This window comes from Cenococcum geophilum, assembly GCF_001692895.1.
Source record: "Cenococcum geophilum 1.58 unplaced genomic scaffold K441scaffold_32, whole genome shotgun sequence".
Lineage (NCBI taxonomy): Eukaryota > Fungi > Ascomycota > Dothideomycetes > Gloniales > Gloniaceae > Cenococcum > Cenococcum geophilum.
The window spans coordinates 63,221-77,375 of record NW_027137590.1 but is presented as its reverse complement, the minus strand read 5'-3'; the positions used below and the strand labels follow the sequence as shown (position 1 = coordinate 77,375).

Here is a 14,155-nt window from a genome sequence, read left to right as displayed (position 1 = left end):
CTCTCTTTCTGTAATCTTGAATAGGCCCTTTCAAAGTGCTGCATTGATGCCTCATTGAGAGATAGCTATTGCTATGGCTTCCTCTGGCCTTAAGAGCCAAGTGCTACAGACGAACATGGACGTCGACTATGTGATAAGCTACAGATTTGCAACTACAGGTATGCCAATTTAGCTACAGTGTAGAAGTAGGCTGAGCTGACTTTATTAAGACAAGGCTGCCGCTGTTGCAAAATTTGAGCAGCTTGTGCAAACGCTAGCGTCTGTTGGTTTGGCTACAGAGGTCAGGAATGGAGACAAACACTCTGTTCTGGTCTTTGTCAAAGTCGCCTCAGAGGAGCACCTTTTTGGGGAAGTCTACAGGTCTAGGTGGGTATATCTCCATTCTACGCTCTTTTCTCACTGTATCTAATAGCCGCACAGAGTTCGGGACTGGATCTACGGCGTCAGAGCCGCAGCACCGCCCAAGGAGACCCGCGAAGCCTTACAATCCGAGCCACTTTACGGAGCTGAGAGACTTCGAATACTCTACCAGCTCATAACCAACCCAGTTTCAGAAGGAGGGGCGGGAATTACACCGAAAGAGGGCGAGTGGAAGAATGTAGAATCAGTCTTTGCTCTCCATGATCATGCGTACAATAAGGATTGGATCAAAAAGTGGAGTACATCGTACTTCCTAAAGGCAGAGGATCTAGATGACATCCGGAACCGATTGGGCGAGAAAGTAACGAGCACCTTTGAAACTTCAGGGCTTTCACAATCGCTAAAATCGCGCAGATTGCATTCTATTTCGCCTTTACGCAGTCATACTTTACCTTCCTCATATTCCCGGCGGTATTTGGGTTCTCTTCTTGGATGTTGCTCGGCCATTTCTCTCCAGTATACGCTATAATTAATGCGCTATGGTGCGCAGTCTTTACGGAATACTGGAAGCATCAGGAGGTCGACTTGGGAGTTCGTTGGGGTGTTAGAGGCGTATCCCGCATCGACACTAAAAGAAAAGATTTCCAACATGAGAAAGAAATCATAGATCCTGTCACTGGGGAAAGAGTTCAGATATTCCCCGCAACGAAGAGGTTGCAGCGACAGTTGTTGCAAGTCCCATTTGCTCTCGGAGCGGCTTGTGTTCTCGGAAGTCTGATTGCTACTTGTTTTGGTATTGAGATTTTTATCTCCGAGGTCTACGATGGTCCCTTCAAGAGTGTCTTGGTAAGTATGCTAGTCTTTGCGTGAGTTCAGCCTAATTTTTGAACAGGTATTCCTCCCAACTGGCATACTGACTATCGTCATGCCGGTCCTCTCGTCAATTTTTACCAACTTTGCTACTGAGTTGACCAAGTTTGAGAACTACGAAACCCACGGAGCGTATGAAACGGCTTTGACGCAAAAAATCTTCGTTCTGAATTTTATCACATCCTATCTACCTATCCTCCTTACTGCCTTCGTATATGTGCCTTTTGGCAGTCTAATCGTTCCATATTTGGACATATTCAGCCTCACGGTCAGGCCGTTTGCAGAAAATGAAAAACAGATGCAGGCTCCTCAGACTGGTTTCTCGATCAATCCGGCACGGCTCCGAAAGCAAGTAATATACTTTACAGTGACTGCTCAAATAGTAAATTTAGGCATGGAAGTTATTGTGCCCTACTTGAAGCGTCGAGGGTTTTCAAAGTATAAGCAATTTCAGAGTGATAGAGCTGCCAAACGCGGCGGTACTGCTCCTGATGCGTCGGCCAATGATCTACCAGAAGAAGCCTCGTTCTTGGCCCGAGTCCGCGACGAAGCCGAATTGGATGTGTACGATGTGACAACTGACCTTCGAGAAATGGTCCTTCAGGTGAGTCCGTCATCTTGGAGCTCTATCTAGTTCAATACTAATAAAATTTGTCCAGTTCGGGTACTTATCCCTCTTCAGCGTTATCTGGCCCCTCACTGCTGTTTCATTCCTTGTGAATGACTGGGTTGAGCTCCGCGCCGACGCAATCAAAATCTGCATCGAGATGCAGCGTCCAACTCCTTGGCGGGCGGACACAATTGGCCCCTGGCTCGATAGCCTCAGCTTCCTGACATGGCTTGGCAGTATTACGACTGCAGCGCTCGTCTACCTCTTCAGTAACGATGGCTTGGGTCCAGATGGCAATCCTTCTACGATTAAAGGCTGGGCATTGCTCCTCACCATATTCTTCTCGGAGCACGTATTCCTCTTTCTCCGCTGGTCAATACGTCTCGCGATCTCGAAGCTTGATTCTCCCGGCCGGCAAAAAGAGCGTCGTGAGCGGTTCCTTGTGAGGAAGCAGTACTTCGAGGAGAATCTGAGTGATCTGAGGAAAATTCCCAAAATGACGGAGGCGGGCGGAAAGGTTGACCGCGCGAGCTTAGGAGAGGATGCGAGGAAGGCGAGTTTGACAACTAGCACTGTTGAAAATAGATTTTGGGCGCACCAGAGTGGATGGAAGGAGACAGTGCAGGTTGGCAAAGGGCTAATCGAGAAAGCAACAGTTGAGAACAGAACCAACGGCAAGAAAGAGCTATAAGGACGAGCAGCTTGTGCTATTGGATGATTTTTAGACGCGATTATGACTTCTCGAGGACAACGCATTGCTTAGCTTGGAATTCTTTTGGTGTTTGGAACGTAGATCATGCGTGATCTAAAAAGAGATGAGCGAGCATTTTAATGGAGAATTGCACCAATTTGAATTCCTCTATTTGCCGCGAATGCGAAAATTTGGTCAGCAGGCTATTGCATAGAATGCATTTATAACTCTTTAGTTACAGTGGGAGTATATATAAAGAAACTATTGGCTAAGCTCTTCGACCATCTTCGCAACCTCGAGCACGAGTTCATCATCACCATATTGTGCTATGACCTGAATCCCCACCGCTTCTCCATTCAAGACCTTAGAAGCTCGATCAAGGCTGCTACTCACAGGTACACTTATAGCTGGAAGTCCTGCTAGACTGGCTGGCACCGTAAAGACGTCGTTCATGTACGCGTCTACGGGAGCCTGTCTATCAAGAAATTCTAGCGTCGGTGGGAGAGTGGGAGCCGTAGGGCAGACAAGAACATCCACCTTTACACTCTCGATCACGTCAGGAATGGTATCATGGGGCGCTGGGCCCGGTTTTGGGTCGAGCAGTGGGTTCGGGAAGCTAAACACGCTATTGAAATCCCGTTGCACAAGGCGTCGAACTTTCTGTGCCTGGATAAAGTAATTGTCGATTGCTTCAGCGCTGAGCGTATATGCGCCTAGCAGAATCCGTCTCTTAACCTCACCGCCAAAGTTTTGTCCCCGAGTCTTGGCAAAGAGAACGCTGTTGGTCTCTGGAGAGCCGTCAGCTCCTGCAGATCGACTCCCGAACCGTATGCCATCGTATTTGGCGAGATTGGATGAAGCCTCGGCGGGAGCGAGGACATAATATGCGGAGAGTGCGTGTTTGGTTGTTGGGAGAGACACGGGGTGAACGGTGTGCCCAAGTTGAGTAAGAAGGTTCACGATTCTAATCCAGGCTTGGCGGACAATAGGCTGGAGCTCCTCGATATTATATTCGAGAGGAACGCCGATGCGGAGGGGCGTCTTGCGGTTATTTTTAGACAGAAGTTCAGCGATTTGAGAGCGTGTGCTTGGTGGGAGGCTGGTGGGATCCTTCGGGTCATAACTATTTATTGCGTCTACGCTTTGGTTAATAATGCTGATTCACTGAGATATAAATGGCGTTCCTAGTGTGGGTACCTACTAAACAACTTCCGCGCAGATTGCGAATCTCGAGCAAGTATCCCGACGGTATCGAGTGAATTAGCATATGCAATCACTCCCCATCTTGATATCAGTCCGTACGACGGCTTATATCCCACAATGCCGGTATATGCTGCCGGTAGCCTGACTGAGCCACCAGTATCTGTTCCAAGAGCCCTATGCTTGATGAGATGTCAATAACTATGGCATGATCGGTTCCAAACGTACGCCCAACTCTGTTCGGTAGCTACAGCCACAGCACTCCCTCCAGAGCTCCCTCCCGCGGTTAATGCACGGCCATTGTCTCCACTCTGCTGAACTGGGCCAAAGAATGAATGTGTCGAGTGTGATCCCATCCCAAACTCGTCTAAATTCGTCTTGCCAACAACGATACTGCCGGCGTCACGGAGCTGCTTGATAACGGTGGCATCGTAAGGGCTGGTGAAGGATTTTAGGATACTAGATGCAGCAGTCGTAGGGAGGTCGGAGGTACAGATGTTATCTTTAACGGCTATAAGTTTGCCATTGATTGGACCTGATGCATCGTCAGTTGATTCAAGGCCATTTGAGCCGCGATAAATAGCTGGATGGGGATGTAAGATTTTTGTACCTCCACCATGTTTAGCCTCTGCATCTTCAATAGTGCGGAGAAGCGCAGACTTCTCGGCTAGAGAGATAAAAGCATTGAAGTTCTTGCGAGCTGTCTGGTTAGCTATAAATTTTTGTGCTTGACGCAAGAGAGACATAGGGCTCGAAGAGAGCTCATTGAATTATTGAGAGGAGAGCTTCGCGCGGAAATCTACCGTCGCCGAGACCCTCTTATGAAGTAACCATACCCCGACCCCTCACTTCGTCTCTGTTCGAATCGTTATATAAACCTCTCCGCCACCATGACTCCTTGCACACTTTATCTACTAGGTACGACTATTGAGAAATATTCTTTTCAGAATGTTTGATCTTCCAAAATACTCTGACCTGCCGCTGAACGAGGGAGATCCCTTTCGTTCAGCATGGGGACTGTAAGCTGCTTGCTGGCTGTGGCTACTCTGTATGCTGATGCACTTAGATATGGTAAATACGACCAATTGGGCTTCTTGAACCGTCTCACGGATGAAGTCGTGCTAGAAGCGGCCAAAGAAATCAAGACCGGCACAAGGTATTAAATGATCTCAAGGTTTCCATTCCTGGTAGCTTTTCTATACAGCCGACAAAAAGAGTTTTATGGCGTGCTTCTTACGCTCTCAAACTCTTTATTAGCCCTCCATTTCAAGTATGAGATTTTAATGTCTCCAAAAGAATCTCTCTCAACTGGCCTATGGACGCACAGGGTGACATTCCCTTCTTTGGCCGCCAAGAATTCCACAAAAACGTTTACGCGAAGCCTCCCAGAACCGTAAATGACGATACCTGGACGTTCAACACGCAGAGTAGCAGTCAATGTCCGTGATCCGTCCCGCTTAAGCCTCCATTATTTTCTAATGACTGCTAGGGGATGGCCTCCGTCATTTTGGGTATCTGAATTGTCCTTTTCTCTCCGCAACAGTGAATACCCAGCTAATGCACATGCAAAGCTACCAGAAGGAAGCGAAGTTTTACAATGGTGTAACTATGGACGACATTCACGGCAAAACCTGCTCCAATGTAAACGGAATTCACGGTATACCTGCTATTTTACTTCTAGTCCTCCAACCTTCTAATAGTCACAGTCTGGTCCGAGAGGGGCATCGTAGGCCGAGGTGTCTTGCTTGACTATCATAGCTGGCGCCTTGCTAATGAAATATCTTATGAGCCTTTCAAGACTGATTCTATACCATTAACCCATCTCAAAGCAGTGGCAGAATCTCAGAGGGCTGAGTTTAAGTTCGGAGACATTCTTATCATTCGTTCTGGTCAGAAAAATGTTTCATTTGAGCATCCATGAAAGCCATGGCCCTGTACCACGAGATCTCCTAGACATCTCATCTGACGTATACTAGGCTACATGGCTGCCTACTCTACCCTCCAACGAGCGGAGCTCGAACCCCTCTCTAAAGTCCTTCCGCCTACCTTATCTGGTGTTGAGCAAAGCGAAGAAGTGCTCGAATGGATTTGGAACAATTTCTCTGCCGTGGCAGGCGATCAACCATCGTTTGAATGCTGGCGTAGGGCCTTCCTCTCGTTTAAAACCTTTGGCTATCCTGTACATCCGACTCATTTGGCAATTTTTATGCTAATACCTGGCTTTCTGACCCATAGCATCTCAGCAACCATACCTTCTGCACGAGGTTCTTCTCGCAGGGTGGGGCTGCCCGATTGGCGAGCTCTTTGATTTAGAAGCGTTGGCTGGACAGTGCAAGAAGCTGGGTCGATATTCATTTTTTGTTACGAGTGAAGTGTGCAATGTGAGTACCATATATAGAATATGTAGCCGCTTGCCTTTCTGTTTAAGCAGTTTCGCTAATTGAATTGATCTTGATCAGGTTCCGGGTGGTGTTGCTAGTCCGCCTAATATCCTTGCAATATTCTAATTTTGTACTGAAGAATGACTAGACACCGTAAGAGGAGAAAGAATCTGCATGCGAGGATTTGCACATCACTAAATAATCCTAGCCTAATAGATCGTCCTTAAATGCAACCTCACACATCAGCTATTTATATACGACACTTCCGGTTAAAATAGGGCTGTTACTCATATTCACAACGTTTAGTAAACCCCAGGTCTCCCATCGTGCTTCCAAGTCATCCTCAGTCCCATGATATTGCGTATAAACTCCTTTGAGCAAACCAAAACGCCTGTTACCATGACATACAAATTCGCCGTTAAAGATATGCTTCGTTACTAGCACATTGCTGTGCCCGCCCCTTTCTATGCTTGTTCAAGGTCACATCTCCATCTTCATGCGTGGAGTTGGTAAGAGTGAAGACTTTATATCTGGTGAGGGATCGACGCAGATAAGTCCGAACCACTCCTTTGACGTGCAAGTTGTTGAGCTCGCGGTGGAAGACCGGTGTGTCGACGAGGACGTCCCTAAAGACGTTGATGCTGGGTCTTTGCATCTTCCAAACCAACCGGGCTGAGCACAAGTTGAAGTTAAAGTCGAAGATGGTGTAGATATTGTCGGAGCAGGCGCAGCTTTCCCACCTGTAGATATTGAAGTTAACGTCGTGGTGGTGGTTGGGTCCTTGCAGCCGAACCAGCCGGGCTTTTAACTCGTTAGCATGTTTTACGCGAAAAGAAATCGAATGTGCCATACTGTTTTGCACGTTGATGTAGAAGTAGAGGATGTCGTCGTCGTCATCGTAGATCCACTTGTTGTGGTCTCATCTAAACAACCCCACCATCCTGGAGTCTTGCAGGTCTCTGTCCGTGTGCGTGTTGAAGTCGAAGTCGAAGTCGAAGTCATGATGGTTGTAGTTGTCGACGAATCCGTGCCATTGCTTTCGAAAAATTCCCAAGGATAGCAGTCAGTGCAGTTGATATACTGCTCACATTGAGCCGGTTGATCATATTTTTCGATGACGTCTTTGATAACATTATGGATCTTATGAGTTCCAATCCCTACGCGCCAGCCGAAGTCGTCAACGGTATTATAGACACACTTAAAACCAGTGTGACAGACACTTTGCATGGCATATCCACCAAAAGTGCAGGAGGAACTGGCTTTGTTACATTCACCCATAAAAACTGGGTCTGCAGTGTGTCCGAAGTGAAAGCCGCCGGTCATTTTTCTTTGCTGGAGAGCGCCGATTTGGTGTCCTGGGGGCACTGGGAGTCCAAGCCGAGCAGCCGGCATGGCCTCTGGAACAGCTTCGAAGGTAACAACAGGAAGGCCGTATGTCAGGCCTAGGAAGCTGCTGACTGCACCGCCAAGTGAATGGCCTGCTACCCAGACATCCGCATCTGGGTATAATGCCGTGACGTTATGGTATAGATCCTGAGCGGCGTAATAATATCGGTTTTTGTCCCTCAATGCTTGAACTAGACAGGTCGAGTTGCAAGTATATGCGCTTGTTTGACACTCGCAAACTTGCTTCCATAAATATTGCCCACCCTGACCACAGCAACAACTGAAAAACAAGTTGTCATTGATTTTATCGTTCGTCGTGGTCTCAGAACCGTCGAACACAGCTGGAGCTAGCTCATTTTAGTCTATTTGATTCTTGACGGAGGATAGAAGACCTTCTCACAAGTCCCTTTAAGCCCAATAACGATTGTGGAATTAGTTGTGTCCGCAAATATGTGTCCACGTAAACCATCACTCTCCCAGCCAAAGTCTTCGGTGTAGTTAAACCCACTACCAACCTGTATATCTAATTAGCGCGAGTAAACAGCATACAATCACAAACGATCATACGTCTTCCCATTCTCCAGTATTGGGCTCGAGAACATACGCGTTTGCTGCCATACGCGCAAAGCTTAATACAGTCTCTTTATCGGAAACATTCGGACCCGAAATCTCATCGATAGTCCAATCAGATGCAGGTAGAGACATTGCCCTGCCGGTCATACGTCCAAAATCTAGGATGGAATTGATATTCGATGCGCTGCGGTCTACCAGTCGTTCGATGCTTAGAGGTTCCGATCGAACGCGGAGGAGTGGAACCGGTTCCCGATCCTGAGAATCCTCTTCCGTCATCCATAATGGGGCTTCAGAAGGTACGTCAAGCTTTCTATGTAGATGCGGATGCCGATAGGTCCCGTGGTGGAAAATTTGTCTCAGTTTCTACCAGACATCCGATCGTCAGGCGTCAGTTGAGGATGCGAGGTGCCGGCGTACTCACAAAATCGAGCTCTTTCGTCTTGTCCCCAGCTGTTGGAATATCACTGCTCCCGGGGGGTGGGCTAGGGGGGAGAATGGGAAGCTCAGGCGCATATTGGACATCTACGGCCGCGGTTGTGGGTGGAATGGTTGAGGAGACCACTAGGAAGGAAAACAAAAGAGTAGCAGTCACCTTGCCAGCGGAGTTGCAGAAAGGTCGAGGAGGCATGTTAGCGACCATGATTTGGAATGAACAGAAGTCATAGCAAGGAGGGGGACATGAGTCGTAGGATAAGTTGATGCGTTGGTGTGAATTGAGGTGGAGTGGTCATGCATTCAAAAGACGCCAAGTGTGACTTCGCAGCTCAGGGACCTGTGACGTTCACAGGAAGCACAGACCCAACAAGGCTGAATTGCTCCAGGGCTGCATCCATCCAGAGTGGCCGTATTACTAGGCGCGCTCCATATCGAAATTATGTCCACAGTCACGACAATATCATGACCAAGAAATTCATCCACAATGCAAAGCAGTCGTACACCTAGGAAAGGGGATGATGCTCGGCGACCCAAAGCCCTCCATGCCTCGAAATCATTCAGCCGTCTGGAACCGGCCAGCCAGAGTCCCCTCTCTCGAAGTCGAGCAAGCACAATACAGGGCCCTTCTATCCCAGAAATACTCTATCCCCAAAATGCCTCCTCATCGCTAGAAAGCGATGAGAAAGAGCAGAAAGGAGATATATTCACCACCGAGGATGATGAGGAGTCCGTTGATGGAGCCCTCGATGAGGCCGATGCACCTAGTATCAAACTACCAGACACCTTTGAGGAGCTCCCAATTGAAATAAGGAGTCTCACAGAAAGGTGAGCTTGCAAAGTCCCGCTTGATTTCCTCGTTATTATCTAACTATCATCCAGGTTCCTTGAATCTTTGTCAGCCAAAGTTCACCCCACTCCTTTATCTATTGATGCACTCTCCGAACTCTTCCAAGACTTCTACACCCGTGCGGCCTCGCATATTTCAACCCACATTGCGACATTATCTTCCCGAATATCCCGAGAGAATGCCACGCCTCCGCCATCGTCTAAAGGTACCACAACATCAAAACCTATAAGTAAACCTGGATCCTCTACTTCCCGTAAAGGTAGCGACATCTTAGGAAGTGAGCAGCAGATGCTCACCGCCTCTGAGATATTTGATCGGAAAAAGGCACGTCGGTTACTGGAGCTGAAGCGTATTGCTCTAGAAGAGGCTGTAGAACGAGCCGTATGCGAAAAAGTATACGAGAGGATCTGGAGGCACCGAAGTACGGATGATGAAGAGCGAGACCAGAAATTACGATCTCGAACAGCCGCTTTGTCTCTAGTCGGTATTGGGCTTAAAGAACTTCTTGTCAGTACCGATGAGATTTCCGAGAGCATCCGCCAAACAACGGTAGACAAAGAGGGTGAGATTCGCGAGTGGTTATCTGAAGCTAGAAGCAATCTTGAAAAAATGGACCACGAAAAGTACCCACTTGGTAAACTTCAACACCTCACGGCTACTCACAAGAGTGTCGTCGAAACACTTTCTAAGATCTTCCCCGCTTCCTCATCTGCCGATGAGATACTACCCACTCTTATCTACACCCTTATAACTTCACCTCCTGAGACTATAAATGTTATCAGCAACCTAAATTTTATCCAAAGATTTCGTGGCTCTAGCAGGGTGGACGGGGAGGCCGCTTACTGCCTAGTCAATCTTGAGGCAGCTATATCCTTCCTAGAAACTGTCGATCTTTCCTCCCTCAGAGCAGATGAATTCCCAAGGGGGCCAGAAAAATCCACCAGTCGACCCGCAACGCCGAAGAGTGATATAACACCCAATAAATTAGGCCTCTCTCCAACTCCCAACTCGATAGCGCCCATTATCCCTCCTATTTCCACTACATCTAAAGATGCGAGTCCAGGAGGAAATCCCAAGCCACCAGCATCACCAACAACACGTTCCCAGCGCCGTCTTAGCAATTTAATTCAATCTCAGACGAACCGAATTGAAGCAGCTAGCGATGCGGTTCGTGAAAGCATTCTAGATAGCGCTGATCAGGCCCTTGATAGCATCAACAGCACACTAGAGCACAGTTTTCGTTTTCTTTTTGGACGACTGAAAGAACAGCATCCTGGTGGCGACGGTCATCCAGAACCCGTCTTGCCCAAGACGCTTGAAGACGCTCGCAAACTTGTCGGTACACCGCCGCCCGCCGATGATGAAAACGGCAGCGTGAGCGTCGCTAGCTCTATCGCCGAGCAAACCGACGAACTTCTAGACGAGTCAAGTTCTAGGCAAGGTCATAACTCTAAGATGACGGATCTTGTCGGTGGCCGGAGCCCTATCCGTGACCGGAGCGTCGACAGCACGAAGAGTGGCGAAAGTAACAGCGGAAAGCGTGTCGCCTTCACCGAGGGTAAAGGACCCAGTGCGATGAAAAGCGAGCCTACCCCATCAACTGCGCCGCCTGTCCCGGCAGGCAACGCTGCAGTGGAATCCATGCGAAATCTAGGTAATACGCTGAACCCTCTCAACCGTTTTGCGAACATTGGCATGATTCCACGATTTGGCCGCACTTCTTCAACCAACACTCCCTCCACTATTCCTACAGTCACAGACAAAACCAAAGCCCTAGGTTCTGACACTGAAGCTACTACTTCATCCGCAAATCTTGCGAAAGAGACAAGAGCCATCGCAGCACTTGATACGCTTCGGAAGACAACTCCACCGGTCAAACGTTTCTTGGAATTGAAGGACGCAAAGGATATTCGAGTTGGCGAGGTTGATGAATTGTTAAGAGACTACCAGCGGCTAGCTGCAGCACTGAAGCAAGCGATCAACTCTTAATCTTGGATATAAATGCGGGTATTCTCAGTGTATAGACATGGCGTTCTCTTGGCAGTTATATGTACGTGCACGACATGGCAGAGTAATGGGGAAGTGGGCGTTTGAGTTCACAGCACGGGATGGATGGGAATGGCGTACGGAACAGTTGTTCCTCGAAATATTCTGAATGTCCTTGTCTTCTCTTTGATGATGGACTAAGGCATGGTCTCCACATTTTCGAGCCCTAGACTTGATATGATGTTCGGACTGAATAACCCAATGAGAAGATTTTTAGGTATTTTCGTAGCAAAGACATCGCCACCGTTCACAATCCTATCCTCGTCAGTCTTTAGTGACGAGCATTATTCGTCCTACTAGATCTATGGCCCGGCTTTATAATCATATCAAATTTCAAAGCTGTCATAGCTTCACCTGAAAGTCAGAATAGACGAGCATTTTTAATTTGTAGTCAAGACCTAGAATATGCCTTGAGCATTTGGTAATGACCGGTAAATGTTTTTGCCAAATACCATATAGCGATCAATCACGTGCCATATTACCAAGATAGCTTGGATTTGTATGCATCAACCACATCAACTAAATAAATCTTATCATATACACTAGGGGAGTAGAACGCACTTCTTAATTAAATTATTATCTTTTCTAGACTTATATAGCTCCTACTGCCGTACTACTAAAGCACTACTGAACGGATTCACCAGATTCTCGCTTACCGCCTTAGGAGTTCTAAGTAATAATACTATTGGTGGTAGAAGTATTGGGCATTTGATTGTGGTGCCACCACCATAACTTTAACGCACCAAGCCTCATGCCATGTCGTGTAATTGAAGCATTTTGTCATTTGAATCGGGGGTAGGACCTCAAGAGACTTCTGTGTTGGTATATACTTGCTCTAATAACTCTACAAATATAGCTTCATATTGTTACGTCTCCCCCAAACCCAACCGGTCTCCTCCCTCTCTTACTATCATAACATGGTACGATAGCCATAGCCTTATAAATTCTTCCCATTCCCGTCGGACCCCGATCAACTAGTCTCTTCCAGCCACTCTCTATACGTTTCAGCCTTTGCTCTCTTTCCCCATTCACTTGAGCGTCTATATCTAGCTTCGCCTTCTCCAATAGCATCTCAGCTCGCTCTTTGATTCCCATAGCGCTAAGCCAGACTCCTTGCTCTACAGGCCCGTGGACCTCAACGGCCGGTGAGGCATTTATAGCTGCTTCGGCCAACGCCATAAAATCTACGTCTGCGGATAGATCGACCTGACCGGGCGAACTGAAAGGTGAGACGATGCGGTGAGCCTGGATACCTCGGAGGGAGTTGGTGGGAATCGTGGCGCTTGGGCCATAGTCTAGGATGAGGGCTGCACCAGATGGGGTAGGCTTAGTCGATAACGGGATGCTGGAAGCAGAAGCAGAGGCGGGTGCTCCGCCAATTCGTATGGCAAATTCAGAAGCGTATGAGAGGGATTCAGGGGAGATCTCAATGATGGATCCCGGGGTAGAAGCGAGGGCCTTGTAGCGAGCGGAAATTTTGGGGAGATACATGCTATGCGGCGTTTCTGTACTCGAGACTGTGAGTTGGAATTCCGGAGACCGGTTTGCGGCATGCAAAGAAGTCTGAATGGGGAGAATGGAGTCTATAGAGGAAGGTGGTGTCGGAGAAATAACGAGTTCGCGCCATTGGCACGGATTGAGTACTCTAGACCGGGGAGTGACGGTTGTAGATGTAGCGATTGAGGCTTCTGTAGATTTCCGTGGGACATTCTGGAATATGTGAATAGGGAGGGCATCGAAAAATTCATGAGCAATTATGAAAGGGGACTTGCTGCTATCTAGAAAAATTAGGATGGGATTGACGCATAAATGGCGCGAATTTACCTTTAGGCACAAGTCTAATATCCTCACACCATATTATCTTGAGCTGTTTTAGGTATTTACAGGAGCTGCGGAAACCAATATCGATCTCTTCCATTGGCGTGTCTCCACAGAGTAGCTTTTTTTGCGCGTCTCGGAGGGAAGGGCTGGCTTCAATCATATAAATAGCCTCGATACTTGCAGCCATATCTTTGAAATTTCGGACAGTCTACCCTTACGCATCAGTATTGCATGCATAATGAACTTTGGATATAGGGGCGTACTCGTAACACATCATCCATCAGTGTTCCTCTCCCTGGCCCTACCTCCATTAGATGAACTCCGGAGCTCCTTTTACCTTGAGACATCCATTCTGCAACAACCCATACTCCTATTAGCTCTCCGAATACCTGGGAAATTTCGGGGGATGTGATGAAGTCTCCTTTTTGGCCAAATTGATCATGACCGTCTGGACGTCTTGTGTAATATCCTCCGCTTGCAGAAGTGAGGCATTGACGCATGTACGCAGCGACGGGAATAGGGCCTGTTGTCTTGAATTGTGGTTAGTAACTGTGGCAGGTAGGTTAATCAAGAAGTACACACAGCTACAGCCTCAGCCAGGCTTTTAGCCAATGGTGTTGACCATTGCCGGGCGTGAGAAGCCGACCATCTTATACCACAGGCAGACGGGCGCACAACAGAAGGTCGATGCGAGAGCTGAGATATAGCGCCAGCTATCTTGCGAGAATCGGCTCTCATAACGAGGCATCAGAGCGCGGAAGTTCCATCGTCGAAGGAAAAAGTTGTGAGGGACGGTTGGTGTAGAAGCTCTGACTTCCATGACATAACCTTGTGCACGCTTTTCTTAATTTATTAAATGTAACGTGGTTAACGGGGTTTTGACCGCTCCCCTAGTTATGACCGATTGGAAAATCAAAACTAGCCGAAATGCTAAT

The 14,155-nt window shown here is 47.8% G+C and overlaps 6 protein-coding genes across 6 annotated transcripts; 3 read left to right on the top strand and 3 right to left on the bottom strand.

Annotated features, from left to right (window-relative positions):
- Window positions 1-73: 73 nt before the first annotated feature.
- On the top strand, window positions 74-2,531 carry K441DRAFT_678887 (DUF590-domain-containing protein; the record flags this gene model as incomplete). Its single annotated transcript, XM_067651201.1, has 6 exons — window positions 74-158; window positions 210-366; window positions 421-721; window positions 775-1,206; window positions 1,253-1,834; window positions 1,890-2,531. 6 exons carry the CDS (start codon window positions 74-76, stop codon window positions 2,529-2,531), a joined length of 2,199 nt encoding a protein of 732 aa, XP_067501824.1.
- Window positions 2,532-2,792: 261 nt separating this feature from the next.
- Window positions 2,793-4,750, bottom strand: K441DRAFT_614516 (glutamyl-tRNA amidotransferase; the record flags this gene model as incomplete). The annotated part of the gene is made up of 4 exons (XM_067645685.1): window positions 4,342-4,750; window positions 3,960-4,266; window positions 3,733-3,908; window positions 2,793-3,667 (listed from the first exon to the last, which is right to left on the bottom strand). Exons 1-4 carry the CDS (start codon window positions 4,475-4,477, stop codon window positions 2,793-2,795), a joined length of 1,494 nt encoding a protein of 497 aa, XP_067501823.1. The 5' UTR covers window positions 4,478-4,750.
- Window positions 4,680-6,238, top strand: K441DRAFT_570542 (uncharacterized protein; the record flags this gene model as incomplete). The annotated part of the gene is made up of 9 exons (XM_067643924.1): window positions 4,680-4,750; window positions 4,798-4,887; window positions 5,028-5,170; window positions 5,221-5,242; window positions 5,303-5,388; window positions 5,438-5,620; window positions 5,708-5,872; window positions 5,967-6,112; window positions 6,191-6,238. The coding sequence occupies 9 exons, from the start codon at window positions 4,680-4,682 to the stop codon at window positions 6,236-6,238; spliced, it is 954 nt and encodes a 317-aa protein (XP_067501822.1).
- On the bottom strand, window positions 6,101-8,804 carry K441DRAFT_614511 (autophagy related lipase Atg15). Its single transcript, XM_067645684.1, has 6 exons — window positions 8,493-8,804; window positions 8,066-8,434; window positions 7,899-8,013; window positions 6,965-7,845; window positions 6,191-6,913; window positions 6,101-6,112 (listed from the first exon to the last, which is right to left on the bottom strand). The coding sequence occupies exons 1-5, from the start codon at window positions 8,709-8,711 to the stop codon at window positions 6,593-6,595; spliced, it is 1,905 nt and encodes a 634-aa protein (XP_067501821.1). The 5' UTR covers window positions 8,712-8,804; the 3' UTR covers window positions 6,101-6,112; window positions 6,191-6,592.
- A 98-nt stretch (window positions 8,805-8,902) lies between these two features.
- On the top strand, window positions 8,903-11,774 carry K441DRAFT_614507 (uncharacterized protein). The gene is made up of 2 exons (XM_067645683.1): window positions 8,903-9,331; window positions 9,386-11,774. The coding sequence occupies exons 1-2, from the start codon at window positions 8,991-8,993 to the stop codon at window positions 11,340-11,342; spliced, it is 2,298 nt and encodes a 765-aa protein (XP_067501820.1). The 5' UTR covers window positions 8,903-8,990; the 3' UTR covers window positions 11,343-11,774.
- Window positions 11,775-12,171: 397 nt separating this feature from the next.
- Window positions 12,172-14,026, bottom strand: K441DRAFT_639842 (DUF185-domain-containing protein). Its single transcript, XM_067646592.1, has 4 exons — window positions 13,803-14,026; window positions 13,484-13,750; window positions 13,224-13,428; window positions 12,172-13,177 (listed from the first exon to the last, which is right to left on the bottom strand). Exons 1-4 carry the CDS (start codon window positions 13,956-13,958, stop codon window positions 12,258-12,260), a joined length of 1,548 nt encoding a protein of 515 aa, XP_067501819.1. The 5' UTR covers window positions 13,959-14,026; the 3' UTR covers window positions 12,172-12,257.
- Window positions 14,027-14,155: the final 129 nt, after the last annotated feature.

Bases quoted from the DNA above. Each gene is read 5' to 3' on its own strand.
- K441DRAFT_614511 (XM_067645684.1), bottom strand. From the start codon at position 8,711: ATGGTCGCTAACATGCCTCCTCGACCTTTCTGCAACTCCGCTGGCAAG. The intron at 8,014-8,065 runs GTATGATCGTTT...TTAGATATACAG, and splicing joins ATACTGGAGAATGGGAAGAC to GTTGGTAGTGGGTTTAACTA. The intron at 6,914-6,964 runs GTATGGCACATT...ACGAGTTAAAAG, and splicing joins CTACATCAACGTGCAAAACA to CCCGGCTGGTTCGGCTGCAA.
- K441DRAFT_614507 (XM_067645683.1), top strand. From the start codon at position 8,991: ATGCAAAGCAGTCGTACACCTAGGAAAGGGGATGATGCTCGGCGACCC. The intron at 9,332-9,385 runs GTGAGCTTGCAA...ACTATCATCCAG, and splicing joins ATAAGGAGTCTCACAGAAAG to GTTCCTTGAATCTTTGTCAG.
- K441DRAFT_639842 (XM_067646592.1), bottom strand. From the start codon at position 13,958: ATGAGAGCCGATTCTCGCAAGATAGCTGGCGCTATATCTCAGCTCTCG. The intron at 13,751-13,802 runs GTGTGTACTTCT...CCACAATTCAAG, and splicing joins GCCTGGCTGAGGCTGTAGCT to ACAACAGGCCCTATTCCCGT. The intron at 13,429-13,483 runs GTACGCCCCTAT...GCGTAAGGGTAG, and splicing joins TGATGGATGATGTGTTACGA to ACTGTCCGAAATTTCAAAGA.